Source organism: Heterodontus francisci, chromosome 37 (assembly GCF_036365525.1).
Source record: "Heterodontus francisci isolate sHetFra1 chromosome 37, sHetFra1.hap1, whole genome shotgun sequence".
In the NCBI taxonomy this organism is placed as follows: domain Eukaryota; kingdom Metazoa; phylum Chordata; class Chondrichthyes; order Heterodontiformes; family Heterodontidae; genus Heterodontus; species Heterodontus francisci.
Genome location: NC_090407.1, coordinates 39064570 through 39087485, shown reverse-complemented (window position 1 = coordinate 39087485; position 22916 = coordinate 39064570). Strand labels below are relative to the sequence as shown.

General features: G+C 42.9%; 1 protein-coding gene across 7 annotated transcripts in view; it reads left to right on the top strand.

Moving 5' to 3' along the window:
- Nucleotides 1-22916, top strand: part of LOC137352260 (endothelin-converting enzyme 1-like) — a 433046-nt gene that overhangs the window by 343833 nt on the left and 66297 nt on the right. For all 7 annotated transcript variants that reach the window (XM_068017542.1, XM_068017543.1, XM_068017541.1 and 4 more), the window contains 3 exons: nucleotides 7783-7971; nucleotides 12440-12582; nucleotides 15517-15631. In XM_068017542.1, the coding sequence (XP_067873643.1) occupies nucleotides 7783-7971; nucleotides 12440-12582; nucleotides 15517-15631 (447 nt within the window). The remainder of the gene's footprint in view (nucleotides 1-7782; nucleotides 7972-12439; nucleotides 12583-15516; nucleotides 15632-22916) is intronic.

Sequence of the window (22916 nt, the reverse complement as noted above, 5' to 3'; positions counted from 1 at the left end):
GAGCTGTGAGGCTGCGGTGCTAACCACTGTGCCACTGTACCGCCCAAACCAAACCGTAGTCTTTCAGTTCCTCATTTTTACAAGTTCCTTGGTTCCCTCGTATTTCTGGGAGATTTTCTGTGTCTTCCTCCATGAAGACAGACACAAAGTAATTGTTTAGTTTCTCTGCCATTTCCCTATTCTGCATTAGAAATTCTCAGTCTGTAATGGACCCACATCTGTCCTTGTTAATCTGTTCCTTTTCACATACCTAAATAAGCTTTTACAGTCTGCTTTTATGTTTCTAGCTTGCATTCATATTCTCTTTTCCCTTTCCTGATCAATTTTTTGGTCCTCCTTTGTTGAATTCTTAATTGTTCCCAATCCTCAGGCTTACCACTTTTTCTGGTGACCTTATAAGCCACTTCCTTTAATCTAATGCAATCTTTAACTTTTTTTTTTATTAGCCCTGGTTGATTCACCTTTCCTGTTGGGTTTTTGTGTCTTAGAGGAATGTATATTTGTTATAAACACTAGCCATTGCCTGTCTACCCTCAAATCTTTTAATGTATTTTTTCAATCCACCATAGCCAACTTACCCCTTGTACCTTCATAGTTTCAGAATGAACTATATCTCTTGCAAACTTGATGTAGAATTCTATCATACTGTAGTCACTATTTCCTAATGGCTCCTTTACAGCAAGGTTACTAAATAGCCTTTTCTTATTACATAGTACTAAATCTAAAATAGCCCGATCCCTAGTTGGTTCCTCAACATACTGCTCCAGAAACCCATCTCATGCACACTCCAGAAATTCATCCTCCACAGCATTAGTGCTAATTAGGTGATTCACCTTTTGTAGGTCCTGTACCAGGCGCTCGAGCTATGAGCAAAGACTGATTCCCGAGACTTCAAGCTGTCCCCATTAACTTGTAAAAAGTGTCATCCTCTTCCGTTTTATTATTTCCCGTCCTGCTTTCCCTTATTCCTCCACCCCCTCCACCCCCCCCCCCCCCATTCCATCCCAGGAAGGTGCAACCTCCTTGCTAACGTTCCACAGGCACTTGTGCTGGAGTGAGGTATTAGAGAGTTATCATATCAGTGAGTGTCGGCAGCTCTTTAACTCCGAAGGTGGAGATAGAATCTTCACTCGTCGATCTTCTGCACAAAAGCACTTCCCAGCAAGTGATCAGTGGACAGTGATCATGACTGGGAACCTTGGCTGGTTTCCCTGCCATTCTCCCCTTCCATAGCTCAGGAATGCTGAAACCAATTGAAACATCACACTATGCCGAGATTAACTAATTTAGCATAGGCAGGGTATCCAACCTCAGGGCTCTTCCTTGATGGTTTGGCACAGCACCGTGTGACCTAATGCATTTGCCCGTTGACCGTCGACCGTCAATGCATTAAGGTGAGGGTATGTTTCTCAGTGCCGGACCCAAGCCTATTTCAGTCAAAATAGTGTTTGAATATGGCTGCAATATAGCAAACAGAAGAAATCTTCCCTTGTAAAGGACATCGTAGAACTATAGTGAGGGAGTCGGAGCCAAGGGTACTGCAGCCCCGCAGTAATCATGTAGGTAAGAGGTACTCACCCCTGGTTGTGAACAGTTTGGGTGTGATGCTAATGAGTGTCTCCATTGTGACTTTAGCTGTGCCTTTTGCAGTCCAGTTATTTGGGTGCATTTAGGGATTTAGTGTAGCTTTAGATAGTAATTGAAAAGTGTGCAATTGGGTTCAGTGTCAACACATTGCAGACTAAAGGCATCTAGAGGACATCCAGACATTTACTAAACCTGGTGATAGTTTGATGTCCAGCTGGTTGTTCTGTTTACAAGGCAAGGGTTCTGATATATTAGTTCAAGGAATGCGAAAATGTTTTTAAGTCCACCAGTCATAGATTTAAACAAACCTTTGGAAAGATTGCCAATAAATGCAGGAATACACAGCCTCTTCTGAAAAGCAAACATTGCAACCTTGATCAGACTCTCTAACCGCACAATAACCAGCTCTGTCTGTTTCAGTTGCTCAATGACCTGCTATTTCCAGTATCTTCAATGTTTTTCTCTTTACGCTGGGGGAAATTAACCTCTCTGCACTACCCCACACCACTGGCAAGTGGCCCATATTACTGCTGCATACAGTTGATGGCTGCTAGACTTTAGGAGCGATACAGTTCACGGTTTGGAAGCTGAAGTTAATTCGTTATGGGAAAAACTCACTCGCTTTGTGATTGTGTACAAAATAATTGTTCAAAAAGAAATAGAGTTCCTTATCTTTATATTAATATTTTTCAGCCGGAAGGCAGAACTTTTGTTTTCCTGCTTACATAGATGTGGCTATTTTACAATTGGTTTTATGTGCTTCATAATTGGTGGAGGGGCTGGTCTAATGTGTGGGCCAAGTGGCCTCTTTCTGTGCCTTAAACTTACTATTGTGTTTTGGGGGTGTCAGGTTAGGACGCTGTCCTTGTATTACCTCTGGCATCAGTTTCAGCATTTAGCACTCACTTGTTGACATTCTTTTGTAATTTAGGAAATATGGCAGTTAATTTGTGCACAGCAAGGTCCCACAAACAGCAATCAAATAAATGGTCAATTAATCCGTTTTAGGTGGGGTTTTTTTTTTATTTGTTCATGGGATTTGGGGATCATTGGCAAGACCAGCATTTATTGCCCATTCCTAATTACCCTTGATAGAATGGCAGTATTCCTATACTCTGCTCCCCTTGTTGTTCTTGTAGTAGAGGCTCTGGGTTTCAGAGGTTGCTGCAGTGCATCTTGTATACGGTACACACTGCAGCCACTGTGCGCTGGTGGTGGATGGGGTGCCGATCAAGCGGGCTGCTTTGTTGGATGGTCTCAAGCTTCTTGAGTGTTATTGGAGGTGCACTGATCCAGGCAAATTGGAAGTATTCCATCACACTCCTGACTCGTGCCTTGTAGAAAGGTTTTAGGGAGTCAGGAGGTATGTTACTCAACAGAATTCCCAGCTTCTGACCTGCTTTTGTAGCCAGAGTGTAGTTAAGTTTCTAGTCAATCGTAACTGCCAGGATGTTGATCGTGGAGGATTCAGCAAAGGTAATGCCATTGAACGTCATGGGGAGGTAGTTAGATTCTCTCTTGTTGGAGATGGTCACTGCCTGGCACTTGTGCAACATGAGCATTACTTCAAATGTTCACCAGGACACCAGGGAGAGCTTCCATGTTCAAAATAGTGCCATGGGATCTTGTATGTTCATCTGAGAAGGCAGATGGAGTTTCGGTTTAACGTCTGTTCGAAAGAGGGCACCTCCAACCAGTGCAGCACTCTCAGTACTGCAGTGGAGAGTCAGTCTGGATTTTTTCCTCAAATCTCTGAAGTGGGCTTGTACCCACAACCTTCTGATTCAGAGGGAGAGTGCTACCACTGAACCAAGCTAAGGCACAACACACTTAGATCCAGTGTCACTTTATCTGTATTCTTTCCCAACAATCCCTCATCCATGCCTTTGCTAGCTCCAGGCAGGGTAAGGATGTGAAAATTTCTACAGAATCCAAATTCTTTCTTCCTTGCAAATCTTTGACATTCGCAAAAAAAAAAAGCCAAGGTTTTCCACTTTTGTGCTCATCAGCCCTTGATTTTCTCTTTGTTCCTGGCAAAAGATCAGTAGCTGGGGAAACCCAGGGAGTAGTGTCTTTGGGGCGGCACAGTGGCTAGCACTGCAGCCTCACAGCTCCAGCGACCCGGGTTCAACTCTGGGTACTGCCTGTGTGGTGTTTGCAAGTTCTCCCTGTGTCTGCGTGGGTTTCCTCCGGGTGCTCCGGTTTCCTCCCACATGCCAAAGACTTGCAGGTTGATAGGTAAATTGGCCATTATAAATTGCCCCTAGTATAGGTAGGTGGTAGGGAAATATAGGGAAGGTGGGGATGTGGAAGGAATATGGAATTAGGGTAGGATTAGTATAAAATGGGTGGTTGATGGTCGACACAGACTCGGTGGGTCGAAGGGCCTGTTTCAGTGCTGTATCTCTAAACTAAATTAAAGTAAACAGACAGCTGGCAGTTATTACATGATTAGACACCATATCCCTCCCCAGTGTGTCAGTGCCGTAGAAGAGAGGCGAACGTTAGAGGGAGAAAAAACCCACTGGTTATACCTCCCATATAGTACCTTGTATGGATTGATGCAAGAGAGGAACCCTGATCATCTCTCTGATTCATCACTTTCTCCTAACTGGAATCAAATGCATTTGTTGCAGAAAGGCTGACAGCGAAGTATAGTTAGAAGGAAAACAGCTCCCAGCACAGATAGCTGACGCACACTGTGTTGTGGAAGCACCATGTTGGTTCTGCAAACTCAAAACATTTGATAGAGACGTCATTGGAAAAAATTTTTGAATTCAGACCCTTTTGTTGATGAAGGACGGAGAATGATGAGTATGTAGTCTGGAATATCAGGAACACTCAGCCGGATGCAATCCAGAACATTATTTTCAGTAGAGCTTTTCTTTGTGATTTTCAGCTGGTCAGTGACTTAAACCAGATAAAGTCGAATCATAGAAAGTTTACAACACAGAAAGAGGCCACTTGGCCCATCACGTCTGCACTGCCTGAAAAACAAGCCACCCAACCTAATTCCACCTTCAGCATTTGGTCCGTAGCCCTGCTGGTTACGGCACTTGAGGTGCATATCCAGACTCCTTTTGAATGAGTTGAGGGTTTCTGCCTATACCACCCTTTCAGGCAGTGAGTTCCAGACCCCCACCACTCTCTGGGTGAAAACATTTTTCCTCATATCCCTTTTAATCTTTCTACCACTTCAATTCTATGTTCCCTAGTCACAGACCTCTCTGCTAAGGTGAACAGACCCTTCACCTCCACTCTATCCAGGCCCCTCACAATTTTGTACATTTCAATCAAATCTCCCCTCAGCCTCCTCTGTTCCAAGGAGAACAACCCCAGCCTATCCAATCTTTCCTCATAGCTGCATTTTTCCAGGCCTGCCAACATCCTCTTAAATCTCCTCTGTACTGTCTCTAGTGCAATCTGTAATGAGTTGACCAGAACTGTACACAGTACTCAAGTTGTTGCCTAATGATTTATACAGTTCCAGCATAACCTCCCTGCTCTTGTATTCTACACCTCGGCTAATAAAGGAAAGGATTCCATACGCCTTCTTAACCACCTTATCGACCTGTCCTGCTACCTTCACGGATCAGTGGACATGCAGTCCAAGATCCCTCACTTCCTCTACACTTCAGTATTTTCCCATTATTTGTGTATTCCTTTTGTCTTGTTTGACCTCCCCAACTGTATCACTTTGTACTTCTCCAGGTTGAATTCCATTTGCCACTTTTCTGCCCACCTGACCAGTTCATTAATATCTGCCTGTAGTCTACAGCTATCCTCCTCGCTATCTACCACACAGACAATTTTTGTTTCATCTGCAAACTTCTTGATCATGCCCCCTACATTTCCGTCCAAATCGTTAATATATACCACAAAAAGCAGGAGACCCAGAAATGAGCCCTGCAGAACACCACTGGAAACAGCCTTCCAGTTGCAAAAACACCAGTCAACAATTATCCTTTATTTCCTGCCACTGAACCAATTTTGTATCCAGCATGCTACATTTCCCTGGATCCAATGGGCTTTTTTTTTCAACCGATCTGCCATGTGAGACCTTGTCAAAAGCCTTGCTAAAATCCATGTAGATTACATCATCACTCATCAATCCCCCATGTTACTTCAAAAAATTCAATCAAGTTAGTCAGACAAGGTCTTCCCTTAACAAATCCATACTGACTATCCTTGATTAATCCATGCCCTTCGAAATGACAGTTTATCCTGTCTCATACAACTGATTCCAATAATTTGTCCACTACTGAGGTTAGACTGACTGGCCTGTAATTATTCGGTCTATCCCTTGCTCCCTGTTTAATCAGAGGTACAACGTTCGCAGTTCACCAATCCTCCGGCACCACACCTGTATCCAGTGAGGACTGGAAAATGATGTTGTGCTGGTGCTCACAATAAGACTGGCTGATGCCTTCCTACAACTGATTTAAGCTGTTAGAATCCTATGCTGCCCTGTTTGTGTCCATTCTACAGTATTTAGATTAACAGGACACGCTTAGTAACGAATGGAGATCTGTTTGCATTTTAAAGCTGAACCCTCATTTAATCTAAACCTGAACTGGACAACTTTTGGAGGGCATCGGTGACTGTCATCACTAATGTGAGTTTCTAGGATTTTTTTTTTTTTTTTTTAATGGGTTTTCCCAGTGAAGCCTCAACAGGAGCCTATTCAATCCACATAGGATTCTGAGTCAGAGCTTCAGACTGTGAGGTTCCCAGTCAAAGCTGCCAGAATTCGATCAATAAGGGCAGACCAGTCTGGTTGACAGCTGGATGAGATTTGAATGCAAGTACCTTTAGTTGGGACTCCAAGACCAATGTTGTAATTTAGCCCAATTTTTAAAAAGTACTAGCAGATGCCCTGTGGCATTGCTCGTGGATGAGGTAGAGAAAGTGCAGATATATAACAGCAGGGATGACTAACCATTTTTGGCTCACTTTGGCTGGTAGCTGCCCTTTTCATTCAGTCACAGAAAGTTTAAAGCCCAGCTGCAGTCAGACTCGTGTCGCTAGCTGAACTTGATACAAATGTTTCAAGTTTTGTTTGGCTGTCTCCAGTACATTTGCTTGAGGGAGAAACCACTTTAAAAACATGCTATGTAGTTAGTCCAGTTACGTGTATGCCTGGCAGCCCCTTTTCAACTGAGCTGACAGTTACGTAAATCCAACTAACCTTGGCAGCTTTTCGAAGAGTATTTAAGTAGGTGGAGTTGTTCAAATTGTTGAGTTGGTTTCAAATCTTCAGAATGATTTGTTGGTGCTAATTCGCACCAACAATCGAAAGACATAAAAGGCATGAATAACTGCACATATAAATGTTAGCTGCAAAACAATACCTTGGAAGGTAGATTGCAAACATTTATAGTTTTCTTTCAAGATTTCTGTTAGTAGATTATCTATAATTATATATTTGTTATCAGTTATCTGTTGCCTTGTTCACTTAAACTTTAACTAACAGACATTTATTTAACGTGAGATCAGGTGTTATGATGCTCTGATGGTTTTTGAAGATGGAAGAAAGTCCTCTTGGAGGCACAGGATCAATGCAGCAGCTAAAACAATTTGCAGAAAGGTTTAATGTCTGCTATTGCTGGGCTCACTGTCATAAACCTACCTAGATATCAGGGCCAGTGAGGGTGCGTTTCAGACCATCAGAAGCAGAGATGGACTGGCTCCTCCAAACGGCGTGGGATTCCAGGTCACCAATAACACAGTGCTTATGGAGCCATTAACTGAGGCTCTTGCCAAGTCTCTTGGTCTCCCAGGTGGCCAGTCCACCCCTGGGCTGGAGATTACATTCACCTCAAGGTGATGCAGGATGCAGAAGTTGAAGTAACTGCAGTAAAAGGGGAAGACAGACCCAGCAATGTAGCAGTTTGTAAGAAGCATCGTGTTATCAGAGCCACTGATGGTCAAACAGGTCACATTCTGGTGCCAAATCAGCAAACCGTGATGGAGATAGTGTTACAGGAAGTAAATGTGACCCTTGCAGGAAGTGCTCGCTGTATGCATGCCTTTCAATATATTATAAGATTGTTGCAGAGAAGTTGTGATCACCATAAAGATGTCATCCTGGAAAAGTCTAATTAAACTTTTGAAAATCAGGAGCTTTGTGTTTACCTTGCAATTCTGCTGTAAAAATGACCTTAATGTAAACCAAGTGTCCTGCCTTTGCTGCAGATCATAACAGCCTACTTGAATTACATGGAGGAGTTGGGGGTGCTACTGGACGGTGAGGAGACTTCCACCCGGGCACAGATGCAACAGGTTTTCGACTTTGAGGGAGCCTTGGCCAACATCACTGTGCCCCAGGAAGACCGCAGGGATGAAGAGCTTATCTACAACAAGATGACAATACGGAACCTCCAGGTAAGCTGTGTCTGATAGGAGAGCAATAACCAGTTTAATCTTAACTGTTGAAGCACGATCAAAACAGTATCAAAATAAAAACAAAAAATGCTGGAAATACTCAGCCAGTCTCCATGGAGAGGAACAAAGTTAATGTTTCAGGTCTATCACCTTTCATCAGAACTCAGCAATATAGTGAAACTTTATCTGTTATCATGGTAAGCCCCCTCCTACCCACTAAAGGTGATGGAAATTGCTACATAATTTGGATTCTCCAAACCACACTCCCAATTGATCATTATGAACTTTGAATGTTCTATCTCTTCCTAGATATGCCAGCAGCAATTACGCACTCCTTCATCCTATTGGCAAGATTAACTGGCACAGTGATATGGTTGTGTTTAGGATTCTAAAGGGGCTAGATAATATTAATCACAAGAAGCCATTTCAGCTTTTCCAGAACAACCTGCTCTTGAAAAGGAGGGTAAATTGGAAAATTGATCTGGGAAATATTTGAGAGTGAGTGACCAATCAATGGAACAGGCACCTGAGTGAGATGGGTGGAAGCAGTTAATATTGAATCAATCAAATGCAATTGGGATAGATTACTTTCAGAAATTAATATTTTGGGATGCAGATCTGAATTATGAGATGTGTAGCATAATTCAGAGGTACAGGTGATAAACTTCTAATTCCCAAAGGTCTTTGTGACTGGGGTTTCCTCACCTCATGGCTGGGTCTGTTGTAGAATAATTTAGAGATTGCTTGCTGTTATTAGTCAATAGCTCCATTGCAAAGCTTGTACTGAACCTTGGTTAGACCACTTGGAGTACTGTGCATGTATTTACACAGGGTGTAGAGCCATGGGAGAAAATACAGAAAAGTTTCAACTATCAGGAAAGAGCAGACAGGCTGGGGCTCTTTGCTCTAGAAAAATTACTAAGGAGCAATCTGATAGAGGTAGACATAGGGAAGATGGTTCAATACTAGGAGTTCAAAACTAGTGGTCATCTAAGATGATCACAGATAAATCCTATAAGAAATTCATGTGAAAGTTCTTTATCCAGAGTGGTTGGAATTTGGAACTTGCTACCACTTGGAGTAGTTGAGGCAAATAGCATGAGAGTTTAGAGAAAGCTAGGGAAAAAGGAATAGAAGGGTATGCCAAAGGGTTAGCTGAAGTAGGATGGGTAGAGTCTCACTCGGATCACAAATGCCAGAATAGACAAGTTGGGCCAAATAGCCAGTTTTGGTGCTGTAAATTGTATGGAATTTGTATCATATTATTAAAATGGTCAAAGATGAACTGCTTCCAGTAGTACCCAAGTATTTCCAGCAATTACAGATTTTATTTATGGTAGATGGTGAACTGGGCCTTGGTCTTTCGTTATCCAATAATTCTGCACCCAGCCTCAGATCCGATAAAAGCAATTCCCCAATCCCAAACTAAGGTGACCAATAGTGATCTCAACAACTTGTATTTCTATAGCACCTTAATAGAATAAAACTTCAAGACACTTCACAGGAGCTTTCCAAACCAAAATTTGACATCAAGCCACATGAGATTTTGGGCAGATGACCAAAAGCTTGGTTAAAGAAGTAGGTTAAGTAGTGTCTTAAAAGGAGCAAGAAGAAGTAGGGAGGTGACAAAGTTTAGGGAGGGAATTCCAGAGGCCAGAGCTTTGGCAACTGAAGGCCCAGCTGCTAATGTTGGCAGGATTAAAATGGAGGACACACAAGAGGCTGGAATTGGAGGAATGCAGATATCAGAGGGTTGTGGGGCTGGAGGAGATTACAGAGATGGTGAGGCTATGGAGAGATTTAAAAAACAAGGCTGAAAAGATTAAAAATCAAGACACTGCTTGACCAGGAGCCAATAGAGCAATCCACTTTTAAATTACAGTTACCAACTTGCTAGGAATTAAAGATTAATCCCCTGGACACTGCTGAAAGGAAACCAAGAAAAAAAAAAATCTAGGGGCATTAAATGAAAATAGTCTTCTCCATCTGATTTCAACAAATTGTTTCAGTTGTAAAAATACTGGAAATGGGAAACTGCCACATTTAGGGAGTGGAGTTACTAATCTGATGGTGCATCATATTGAAACAAAGGATATGAAATCAGCTGAATGGATGATCATGGTTATCAAGCAAATTTTTAAATGGTCACAGGATTTGTAAATTTAACTTCCAAACTTTTCAATGTTAATTGGTATTATAATTGGCATTTGTATGCAAATATGAGTGGAGATAGCATAACACCACACTACATTGGAGATATTAGGACAGGTGACCAAAAGCCTGGTCAAAGTGGTAGATTTTTAAAAAGTACCTTAGAAAGGAGGTGGAGAGATTTCGGGAAGGAATTCCAGAGCTTAAGGCTGCAGCCTGGCCAACGATGGGCAATTAAAATTCAGGGATGCTAGAGTCCAGAATTAGAGGAGCATAAGAGTTTGTGGAGGGTTGTGGGGTTGAGAGAGATTGCAGAAATAAGGAAGAGTAAGATAATGGAGGGATTTGAAAACAAGGATGATGGAATTGAACAAAACACTGCAGATGCTGGAAATCTGACATTAAACACTGGAAACACTCAGATCTGGCAGCATCTGCAGGGAGAGAAGCAGAGTTAACACTTCAGCAACTCTTCTTCAGTCACACTAACTCTGCTTCTCTCTCCACAGATGCTGCCAGACCTGAGTGTTTCCAGCATTTGTTTTTAAGTGACAGAATTGAACCATTGCTAGGACATATAGAGTTGTACTATGCTGGCCAGAGAACACAAATCTCACAGTAGAGCTCAGTCCTGCAGGTACTGGGTCAAGTTGACTATGAAGTAGAACAAGAGACTTAAACATGTCTCATTCCATCATACTGGCTACTTATCAGATAATATATTTAAGATAGCATCACACCATGGAAACATAGGTGAAAGGTTCAAAAGCGCCTAAACAAATATAGACAAGCACTCTTCAATTGTGATTAAAATACCTACAGGAGAATCAAGAAGTTTTGTTGAGCATCAATAAGCAGGCAGCAGTTTGCATCAGAGGCATTTGTTAGCAGTGAATATCTATTTGTAGAGAACAGGTGTATAAACTGAAGTTATAAAACATTGCAGAATATAAATTCATTCCTTTTGTATTTGGAATCCTACATAGCAACAGTAGGACCAGAAGCAATTGTACAGAGTATAAGTTTCTTACTTATCAGAAGTGGCACTGTGGTCTATGGTTCACAGTGACTTGCATGAGAGAAATTTCCAAGCCTGTTTGTGAAGAAGGCACTGAGACTTGGAAGCTTTGGTGGAGATTGTTTGACAGAGAACTTTACTCTAAACAACACTTAGCCAGTGCTGGCTGGCTCTTTATATATACATCTGAGTACAATTAACTAATCAACACCCAACATCTGTTCACCCTATTACCTTCAACTACTAGGTATTTAACATCCATTAACAGAACTTATTAGACACTAACAACTTGAACACTACAATCAGCTGGAATATTGGCTTCAGCCAATGTATGCAATCACATTACAGCTGCTGAGTCCCATGCAGAAGTTTGTAATGTTGTTCCTCTCAGCTGAACCCCCCCATCCACCCACCAGAAAGTTTAAATGCTCGTCTAGTCTAATGTTGTTCATTAGAAATCGCTGACCAGCCACCAGTGTGACCATGGTGACACAGTTTTAGCCACATGTACTAAATTAAGTAGAAAATTTCTTGCACACAATGCAGGTAAATGTATTTCATGTGTATATTTACTCAACAAACATCGCCCACCATTTAATAACTAAGTAAAGTGCTCTCAACAATCCACAAATGCTTGGACATTGTGATTTTCCTCTTAGCATTTTACAAACAGACGCACTAAAAGGTTAAAGGGCACATGTACACTGTGAGATTGACTATTCAGGTCACATGACCAATGATGGTATCTCTTACTCAGTTTTATTTTACTAGTCAAAAATGCAAGTAGCCACTTGTCAATGGTCTAGTCTACGCATGGTCAGTGTACATGGAGAGACTTTAATTGTTACTGGGACTCTTTCACCTGTTTAATTCCTTTTGCTCTTTCATTCCATCTTGATCTTAAAAAAAAATTATTCCCAAAATAACAAAATGTGAATGACATTTATTCTTGGGATCTAGTCTGATCCCCCACCAAGTGGGATAAATGGATCTTTTCTCCTCCCATATCTTCCATCCCCAACCTCTTCTACAATTTTTGAATTGGAACATTGCACTGAATGAAGGTTAGAAAGGATTTGTTTCTAAAATAGCTTCAGAGTTGAGAGTTTTATCTGAGGGTTTTCAGTAATCATTTGGCACTTCTTGCTTGCAGTGTATGAAGCCTATAAATATTAATGTCGCGTCTGTTTGTGCTTTGATTTCTAAGCCCATGTGAATTGAGTCTGTGCCTCTTAGACATTCTGAAACATACTTGTCTCCTTTCTTTTTATTTAGTAATATTCTCATTTTATTTTTCAGACCTTAGCTCCCATTATCGATTGGCTGCCATTGCTTTCCGCTATCTTCTACCCAGTTGAGCTGAATGATTCTGAGCCTGTGGTTGTTTATGCAAAGGAATATCTACAGAAGGTCTCTGACCTCATTAACTCCACTGATAAATGGTCAGACTCCATCTCTTTTTGCTTTCTTTCGTCCTGTTCTTTTGTGTTCAGTACTTAATAGAAAGATGACGCCAGCAGTGAATCTCGCTGTCATTGCAGCTGCTCAGGATGTGCCTGGTTTAGTTCAATGTGAAGCCACAATAACACTACGAGGGGAAAGTCAAATCCTTTGCATTATTTGCAATTGGGATCTCACTAACAAATGCCCTCAACTCTTGAGAATTTCTATCAGGTAAAGAATGAAAGATGTACGTTTATAAACCACTTTGTCACGTCTTTCAGAAAAGTCTCATACACTTCACACTCAGTGAATTACTTCAAAGTGCAGACTGTTGTTAGGTAGGCAAACCTACTGCCATTTTGTGTAAGTCAAGATCCCATCAGTAGCAGTGAGGTGAACAAGCAATTTTAGTGGTACTGTTTGAAGGGCTCACCTACAACCCACAAGAATCACTGGGTCTTGCCATGGGATCTTTAACCTCCACTTGTACCACCATGCCTCAGTTTAATGTCTCATCTTAAGGACACTGCCTCAAACAATGTAGCACTCTTTTTAGGTACGGCATTGATCTATCTGCCTAGACTGAGATTTCAGATTCTAGATATTGCGCACACACAACTGTTAGGACCGAGGCACTGTCTTTCTCTAGTTCCACTTGTCCAAGGATCACAACATATATTTAAATGTTTTACCCCATAAACAATATGGCCAATTATATACTTTATCTATTTTAGTTTCAGAATAAAATCCACCAGCCAGGTTTCTTTAATAAACAACAAAATTATTAATTTATTATAAAACGAGACATATTCAATAAAGGTGCAAAGCTTATCTCTCTCTTCCCCGTGTCTCTCTCTCTCTATCCCCTCCCCCTTTCTCTCTCTCTCCCCTTTCTCTCTCTCCCCTTTCTCTCTCTCCCCACTCTCTCTTTCCCCACTCTCTCTCTCCCCCCTCTCTCATCCTCGCTCTCTCTTCTCCCCGTCTCTCCCTCTCTCTCCCCTCTCTCTCTCGCTCCCCCTCTCTCTCGCTCCCCCTCTCTCTCCCCCCTTACTCTCACCCTCTCTCTCTTCCCCCCATCTCTCCCTCTTTCTCTCTGTCTCCCCTCTCTTGCTCCCCCCTCTCTCTCTCGCTCCCCCCTCTCTCTCTCTCTCTCTCCTCTCTCTTTCTCCCCTCTCCCCCTCCCTCTCTATCCCCTCTCCCTCTCCCCCTCTCTCAACCACCCCCTCCCCATCTCTTCCTCCTCCCCCTCCCTTCCCCTCTAAATTAATCCAACACATACATAAATGCACACCGGTTAAAGAAAAAATAAAGACGTTTTCTCTGCAGAGATCTCTTTACAAAAAAATGTACTTTGGCGAAATACTTGTTACTTCTTGAAGAAAAACGATGAGATATGGCATGTTACCAGCTGGTCCTTTATTCTGGTGTCCAAATACGCGTAGACGGCTGTCACTGGGATCTTTCTGGAGCAGGTGATGTTGAGGATTACTCTGGCAGGCTTTCCAGGAGAATCACTGCACCAGGAGTTTCAGCTCACACACTGGATTCTCAGGGTTTCTCAAAGAAATGGTAAAGGATGAGCTGGCGGCTTCTCTCTTAGCAGGCTGACCCCCAACTGACTCTAAACAATATACAAAACTAAACCAACTCTTGAGCACCATAAATCTTGTCATGTCATTTCTCTGTAAGAATCCCCCCTAATCAGATGGCTCCTGCTGTTTACTTAGCATAAAACATGTGATTTCCAGTAAGTGTGTTTTAAACAAAGACCCCAAGTCCTTCCAGTGACCTTGTTAATAAAAAACAAAGTTCAGTATCTATGGAATCTCTTCATTAATTCAAATGAATCAATTTCTACAATTTTTAAACAAGAGTCTTCAAATAATGTTAAAATGAAAGGACTTTCATAACACTCCTCTCTCCCCTCCCCCCTCTTGTTCGCTCCCTCTCTCCCTGCGCTTGCCCCCCACTCCCTGACCCCCCCCCCCGCTCCCTCCCCCCTGCCGCTCCATCTCCCTCCCCCGCTCTCTCCCCGCTCTCTTCCTCCCCCCTCCCCCTCTCTCCCCCCCTCTTCCCCCCCCTCTCTCCCCCCCTCTCTCCCCCCCTCTCTCCCCCCCCTCTCTCCCCCCCCTCTCTCCCCCCGTCTCTCCCCCCGTCTCTCCCCCCGTCTCTCCCCCCCTCTCTCCCCCTCCCTCTCCCCCTCCCTCTCCCCCTCCCTCCCCCCCCTCTCTCCCCCCCTCTCTCCCCCTTCTCTCTCTCTCTCTCTCTCCCTCTTCTCTCTCTACCTCTCTCTCTCTCTACCCCCTCTCTCTCTACCTCTCCCCTCTCTCTTTCGTTCTGCCACTCACTCCCCATTTCTACCTCCCCACCCCCCGCTTCTCTCTCTCTGCCTGCCCCTCCCTGCTCACCAACCTCATTGATGACCTCACTAACGTCATTCCTCTAGGTGTCTCCATTTATGAAAAGTCCTGAGTACTTTATGAAGTGCTACTTGTTTTAGAGTTCCACGCTACACTAACCCCGCTCTCCCTCTTTCTCCCCCTCTCTCTGCCCCCTCTCTTTGCCCCCTCTCTTTGCCCCCTCTCTCCGCCCCCTCTCTCCACCCCCTCTCCTCCCCTCTCTCCCCCCCTCTCTCCCCCCCCCCCCAAATTAGTTATAATGTTACACCACCCATTCACAGTATTTATTCATCTTTTTAAATTATCATTTGGTGCTTCCAGTAACCTTTCCCCCCCGCCTCCCCCCAAATGCACTAACTTTGTAATATATTTGAGGGCTAGGTTGATCCTAGTGATTTTAGCGTGCCCTCCTCTCTCTACCTTGTTGCTGTTGTCATGTTCCCTTGTCAGTCTTGCTGCTGTGCAATTGTCAATTTATGTTAATGACCCATTTTAATGAAGGACTGAAATTGATTCAAATATTGCTGCTTCCAGCATTCTTAACAACTACATGATATGGAACGTGGTGAAGAAAACTGCCTACAATCTGGATCATCGCTTTCAGGAAGCTGAAGAAAAACTCATCATGGCCATGTCAGGTACTAAAAAGGTGAGCAAAGAGCCTTCAAAGTCCCTCAGTCAGTAATACAGTACAATTGAGTAGGCCTATATTCCCTAGAGTTTAGAAGAATGAGAGGTGATCTTGTTGAAGCATCGATAAAATTCTTAAGGGGCTTGACAGGGTAGGTGCTGGGTGAATGTTTCCCCTGGCTGGGGAGTCTAGAACTTAGGGTCACAGTCTCAGAATAAGGGACTGAGATGAGGAGAAATTTTTTCACTCAATTTCTTCTACATCTTTGAAATTCTCCAGTATATGTTTAGTCATTGAGTGTATTCAAGATAGAGTTCGATTAGATTTTTGGATAATAAATAAGTCAAGGGATATGGGGATATTGCAGAAAAGCAGAGTTGAGGAGAAGATCAGCCATGATCTTAATGGTGGAACAGGCTTGATGGGCCAAATGGCCTACTCCTGCTCCTATTTCTTATCTTTCTATGTTATGTACAGAGCACAGCATAATGTCTAACAAGTTGTTCTCTATTAACACTCGTTTGAGTGACTGTTTAAAGATGTTATGTCATAAATCCAATCCATTCCACATTTGGTTCAATCCAGAAAGCATTTAGATCCATTTCTGGTTTTCTTTTTCTTTGTCGCTCATGACTGAAATCTGAGTTTGACAAGAAACCTGGCCTGGATCAATGAAACTGGATGAGAGGCCAGTTTTTGCACTTGCGCCATTGAATCCAATGCTTTAACATTTAAGTCTGGCTGTGAGATTAGATTGGAAAGAATTTTCAGACCGAGATTGCACTCTTTAGTCCCGTTTTAACTATGCTGGTTTTCCCGGCTGGCCATTTTTTTTATTATTTTATTTTATTTTGTTTTATCTTTTTTTTTTAACCATGTGCCTGCCTGAAACTGGGTTTTACATGTTTGTGCTTTTGGCTAGGGCTATTCATTATTCTGTCATTAACACTCTCTGTGCCTTTGCCCCATGATCTCTTTGTCAGTTAATCTCTCCGGCCCTGTGTCCGATCACACACCTTCGCTTTTGTTCTCTTTCTTTCCCACCCCCGCTTTATTTGCTTAAAACCTATTACATTTCTTACCTTTGCCAGTTCTGATGAAAGGTCACAGACCTGAAACGTTAACTCTGTTATTTCTTGGTGCTTGTGTGCCCCCTTTGGGAGGCTGAGCTGGTGGAATTAGATGCAGTGAATGTAAGGAAGTGAAACAGCAGAAAGTTCCATTATTGTTTTTTCTTTAATGCGCACAAGAAATATAGAAATTTTTATTTTTGATTTCCTTTATGAATCCTACACAGTATTATAAAAAAAATTGCAAGGCTCCCAATCGCGACTGTTGACAAAGTGTTAACTGGTGGATGAGTTTGTGTGCTGCTAAAGATCAGAGTGGCCAGGGCCTTGAGGTGTCTGTGACCAGCCTGTTTTGAACAGCGGCCTGACTGACAACCTTCTAGAAGTTTCTAGTTAGATGAACGTTTGCTGCATCTGATAGATTTGGGGACGTGTTTACCGAGAAGTGGAAGTGTTCCCACCAGTGCGAATTGGCCATGTGACATCTGAGGAATCAGGCAGGATCTGAAACTGCCGTTCCCTGCTGTATTTTCCACCTGGCCTCTTAGACCAACATCAAGTGCATTCAGACAGGATGGGCTGGATTTTGTGCTGGAACCAGGACTCCAGGCACCAGGCCCACCTCTGCCTTTTCGTGCCCCCGCAATCTCCCGGTTTTTTCAAAGCTAAGTTACAGGAGCTGGGCTCCCTGTCCCTTTAAAGAAGGGGATCCCGCCTCCATGAGCTGCCAGCCAATCAGAGGATCGGCAGCTCAGCCGTATCGGCATCGCCACCAGGAGCGGTGGCTACTGCTGGTACTGCAGAGGCCTCGGACCCAGCCCAGCATTGGAATCCCGGACAAGAGGTAGATGAGGTGGGGTCGCCAGGGCCAGTCTGGAAGGCCCCGGCAAAGTGGGCAGGGGGGGGATGGTCGTGCAGTCCAGGGGGAGGGGGACCCCAGGGGGTAAAGTGGTTCCTGGTGGGGGTCCTCCATGGGCCATAAATTGCCCATGAAGGAGGGACCCCCCCCAAGCCCGCAGGGAGGGTGCCACATGTTACACGGCATCCTCCCCACACAGTGGAGGCCTCTCTGCCCCTGGTAAGATCCCAGAAGAGGGACTTAATGGTTTGTTAATAGGCCACTTAAGGCCACAATTGACCTCTGAGCGGGAGGGTCGTCGTCTGCCTACCCTGCCCCTGGGAAGATGGCTTGGCCACCTGTTGCAATGCTCCATGCTCCCCCTCCTCCGACCCCGCCTTGGGGAGCCACACAAAATCCCAGCCAATGTATTTGAATTCCGTTAATTATCATTTCCATTTAAATTGCATTTTAAAAAAATTTCATGGGATGTGGGCATGACTGGTAAAGCTGGAATCTGTTGTCCATTTCTAGTTGCTCTTGAGAAGCTGAGCTGCACCACCACAGTCCATGTAGAGAATCCGTTGTATGTTTTTGAGTCGTGTGTGAGTCCTAACTCCTCTTGTCTCAGAGAAACTGTTTTTACTTTCACAGATGTGTAGGTAAATTTGTAGTGTGGCCAGGGAATGAAAATAGAACCATCAGTTTATTTTAGCGATCAGTTCCCTCCTGTGCTTTCTCATGATCCTCCCCATCTTCAAACAGCGTCAGGATAACACTACCCTAGACTTTCACTTTACCTGCCAAACAATTTATTCAACAGTGAAATAAGCAACAGCAGCATTTATTTTTACAGAAGTTATTAAGCTTTGCTAACGCCTCGAGTCATAGAAAATAATAAATAGTTCACAACTGCTATGCCATACTGTGGTATAAGCAATGTTCTCAAAGATACACATTCTTTTTCCCACCATCTACTGAAGTTGCCTGTTCTGATTAGTTCTGTTTGAAGATTTCAAACCGACTTGCCAATTTGAGAACGTTGTTTATGCCATAGTATGGCATAGCATTTATTATTTATTATTTTCTATGACTCGAGGAGTTAGCTAAGCTTAATAACTTCTGTAAAAATAAATGCTGCTGCTGCTTATTCTTTCACTGTTAAATAAATTGTTTGGCAGGTAAAGGGAAAGTCTAGGGTAGTGTTATCCTGACGCTGTTTGAAAATGGGGAGGATCATGAGAAAGCACAGGAGAGAACTGATAGCTAAAATAAACTAAAAGCAAAATACTGCAGATGCTGGAAATCTGAAATAAAAACAGGAAGTGCTGGAAATACTCAGCCGGTCTGGCAGCATCTGTGGAGAGAGAAGCAGAGTTAATGTTTCAGGTCTGTGACCCTTCACAGATGAAAGAACTGATGATCAGTTTTGATGAAAGGTCACAGACCTGAAACATTAACTCTGCTTCTCTCTCCACAGATGCTGCCTGACCTGAGTATTTCCAGCACTTACTGTTTTTATTATCGCTAAAATAAACTGATGGTTCTCTTTTCATTCCCTGGCCACACTACAAATTTACCTATACATCAGCCAAAAGGTTGATAAATATCTTCAAAAAAGTAACTGGGACCAAATAGATTTGTATCATATTACATGGTATTAACAGCAAAGAACAGACCATTCAGCCAATAGGTCTATGCTCCACACAAGCCTCTCTCCCTTCATCTAACCCCAACAGCATATCCATCTATTCCTTTCTGCCTCCTGTGTTTATATAGCTTCTCCTTAAATACATTTACGTTACTAACCTCAGCTACACCCTGTGGTTGTGAGTTCGACAATCTCACCACACTTGAGTAAAGAATTTTATCCTGTATAACACTGGGGACAGTACTGGTGGGTACAGGTTGTCACTGTATAACACTGGGGTACAGTACTGATGGGTACAGGTCTGTCACCTTATAACACTAGGATTTTGTACTAGTGGGCCAGCATGTAACAAGTCCAACGAGAGGGGGTGCAATTCTAAATTTAGTTTTAGGAAATGAAGCTGGGCAAGTGGATGAAGTAGCAATGGGTGACCATTTTGGAGATAGTGACCATAATAAAGTTAGATTTAGCATTATTATGGAAAAGGACAAGGATAGAACAGGAGTAAAAGTTCTAAATTGGGGGAAGGCAAATTTTGCAAAGCTGAGAGCTGATCTGGCAAAAGTGGACTGGATGCAGCTAGTTGAAGGAAAATCAGTAGCAAACCAGTGAGATTCTATGGGCACAGTGTAGACATGTCCCCACAAAGAAAAAGGGTGGTACTGTCAAATCCTGGTTATCTAGAAGCATACAGGGTAAGATAAAGCAGAAAAAGAAAGCTTATGATAGTCACAAAAAGCTTAATACTTTAGAAAACCTGGAGAAATATAGAAAGTGCAGGGGTGAAGTAAAAAAGAAATTAGGAAAGCAAAGAGAGGACATGAAAATATATTGACAGGTAAAATCCAGGACAACCCAAAGATGTTTTATCAGTACATTAAGAGCAAGAGGATAACTAAGGAAAGGGTAGGCTTAACAGAGATGTACAAGGGAACTTATGCATGGATGCAGAAGATGTGGGCAGGGTTCTTAATGAGTGCTTTGTCTCATCTTCACAAAGGAGAGGAATGATGCAAACATTTTTAAAGAGGAGGAGTGTGAAATATTAGATACGATGAGCATAATGAGAGACGAAGTACTACAGGATCTGACATCCTTGAAAGTGGATAAATCACCATGGCCGGATGGGTCGTATCCCAGGCTGTTAAAGGAAGCCAGGGAGGAAATAGTGGATGCTCTGAGGATCATCTTCAAATCCTCACTAGATACAGGCGAGGTAACAGACTGTTGGAGGTCTGCGAATGTTGTACCATTGTTTAAAAAGGGTGCGAGGGACAGGCCAAATAATTATAGGACGGTCAGTCTGATCTTGGTGGTAGGCAAATTGTTAGAATCAATCCTGAGAGATAGGATAAACTGTCACTTAGAAAGGCACAGATTAATCAGGGATAATCAGCATGGATTTGTTACGGGAAGGTCGTGCCTTACTAACTCAAATGAATTTTTTGAGGAAGTAACAAGGAGGATTGATGAGGATAGTGCAGTGAATGTTGTCTACATGGATTTTCGTAAGGCATTTGACAAGGACCCACATGGAAGACTGGTCAGAAAAGTAAAAGTCCATGGGATACAGGGGAATGTGGCGAGCTGGATCCAAAACTGGCACAGTGACAGGAAACAAAGGCTAATGGTCGAGGATGTTTTTGCAAATGGAAAGCTGTTTCCACTGGCGTTCCACAGGGCTCAGTGTTGGGTTCCTTGCTGTTTGTGGTATATATTAATGATTTGGACTTAAATGTGGGAGACATGATTGGGAAATTTGCAGATGACACAAAAATGGCCGTGTAGTTGATAGCGAAGAGGATGGCCGTTGACTCCAGAATAGTATCAATGGTTTGGTTGAGTGGGTGGAAAAGTGGCAAATGGAATTCAATCCAGCTAAGTGTGAGGTAATGCATTTGGGGAGGGCAAATAAAGCAAGGGAATACACAATAAACGGGAGGATATTGAGAGGAGTAAAAGTGAGAGACCCTGGAGTGCATGTCCACAGGTCCCTGAAGTGGCAGGACAGGTGGATAGAGTGGTGAAAAAGGCATATAGAATACTTTCCTTTATTGGCCGAGGTATTGAATACAAAAGCAGATAAGTAATGCTGGAACTGTATAAAATGCTAGTTAGGCCTCTGCTGGAGTATTGTGTACAATTCTGGTCACCACATTACAGAAAGGATATAATTGCTGTGGAGAGAGTACAGAGGAGATTTACAAAAATGTTGCCAGGGCTTGAAAGTTGCAGCTATGAGGAAAGATTGGATCGATTAGGATTGTTTTCCTTAGAACAGGAGGCTGAGGGGTGACTTAATTGAGGTGTACAACATTACGAGGGGCCTAGCTAGAGTAGACAGGAAGGACCCGTTTCCCCTAGCGGAGAGGTCAATTACCAGGGGGTCACAGATTTAAGGTGATTGGTAGAAGGATTAGAGGGAACATGAGGGAAAACTTTTTCACCCAGAGGGTTGTGGGTGTCTGGAATTCACTGCCTGGATTGGTGGTGGAAGCAGAAACCCTCAACTCATTTTAAAAGGTAACTGGACATGCACCTGAAGTGCTGTAACCTGCAAGGCTATGGATCAGGTGCTGGAAGGTGGGATTTGATTGGGTGGCTAGTTTTTTCAGCCAGTGCAGACACGATGGGCTGAATGGCTTCTTTTCTATGGTCCTGAATTCTGTATTTGATTTATTCATACTATCTTATATCTTTGGTCTCCCCACAAGTGTAAACATCTGCCTACCCTATCGAATAAACCCTTTCATAATTTTAAAGACCTCTGTCAGGTCATCCTATCAGCCTTTTGAAGAGAAAAGAGCCCCAACCTGTTCAATCTTCCCTCAGATATAACTTCTCAGTTCTGGGATCATTCTAGTAAATTCTTCTTGCAGCTTCTCCAGTGTCTGTATACCCACTTCTAATATGGGTTAATTAGTTACTTAAGCAACCAACTTGTTAATTTTGTTTTCAAGTGCCAGCCAAATATTTGTACAGATCTCAAGATGTTTGTTTGAATAGCTTGGTCCATCCCTCACTGTCTGAGACAAACAGATTCGTTATTTTGGCTTGGGCCTGTTGGGCCGAATAGCCTGTTGCTGTGCTGTAAGTACTATGCAAGATGTAAGGGTTGTACCAAATTAAACTGGGATTTAATTTCTGGAAATGAACCTGTTTTTAACTCCTTGCATACCATAAAGAAACCAGCAGTATGCTAAATTACAGCTGCCACTAAAACAGGGGACACAAGAATTTCAGAAGGACAGGTAAATACATGTTGGTACACTATTATCTCAGTGTTGTTTTCAAGGCAGGAGTGACTTTTCCATGTCTTTTAGTGCAAATATACTGGGCTATGTGCATCTCACTGGAGCAAGAAAGTAGTGTAGTCGTAAGAAAAATTGGTGATGTATATTTAAAGTGAGGGCCTCTCCATTTCTGGCTCTTTTTTTATATGGATCTCAATCTTTAGATACAGCCTACAGAACACCCTATGTTACCTCTGTAGTTTCCATGTATTGACAGCAGTGGGAAACACATGGCATACCCATACAGGGGCAGGAAGAGAAAGGGCAGTAGCAGGGCCTAAGGCAGGGTAAAAACACACACTTGTGGAGCAAATCCGTGGGAGGACTAACAAGGCAAGGGAATATACAATGGGTGGTAAGACCCTAGGAAGTACAGAGGGTCAGAGGGACATTGGTGTACTTATCCATAGATCACTGAAGGCAGCAGCACAGGTAGATAAGGTGGTTAGGA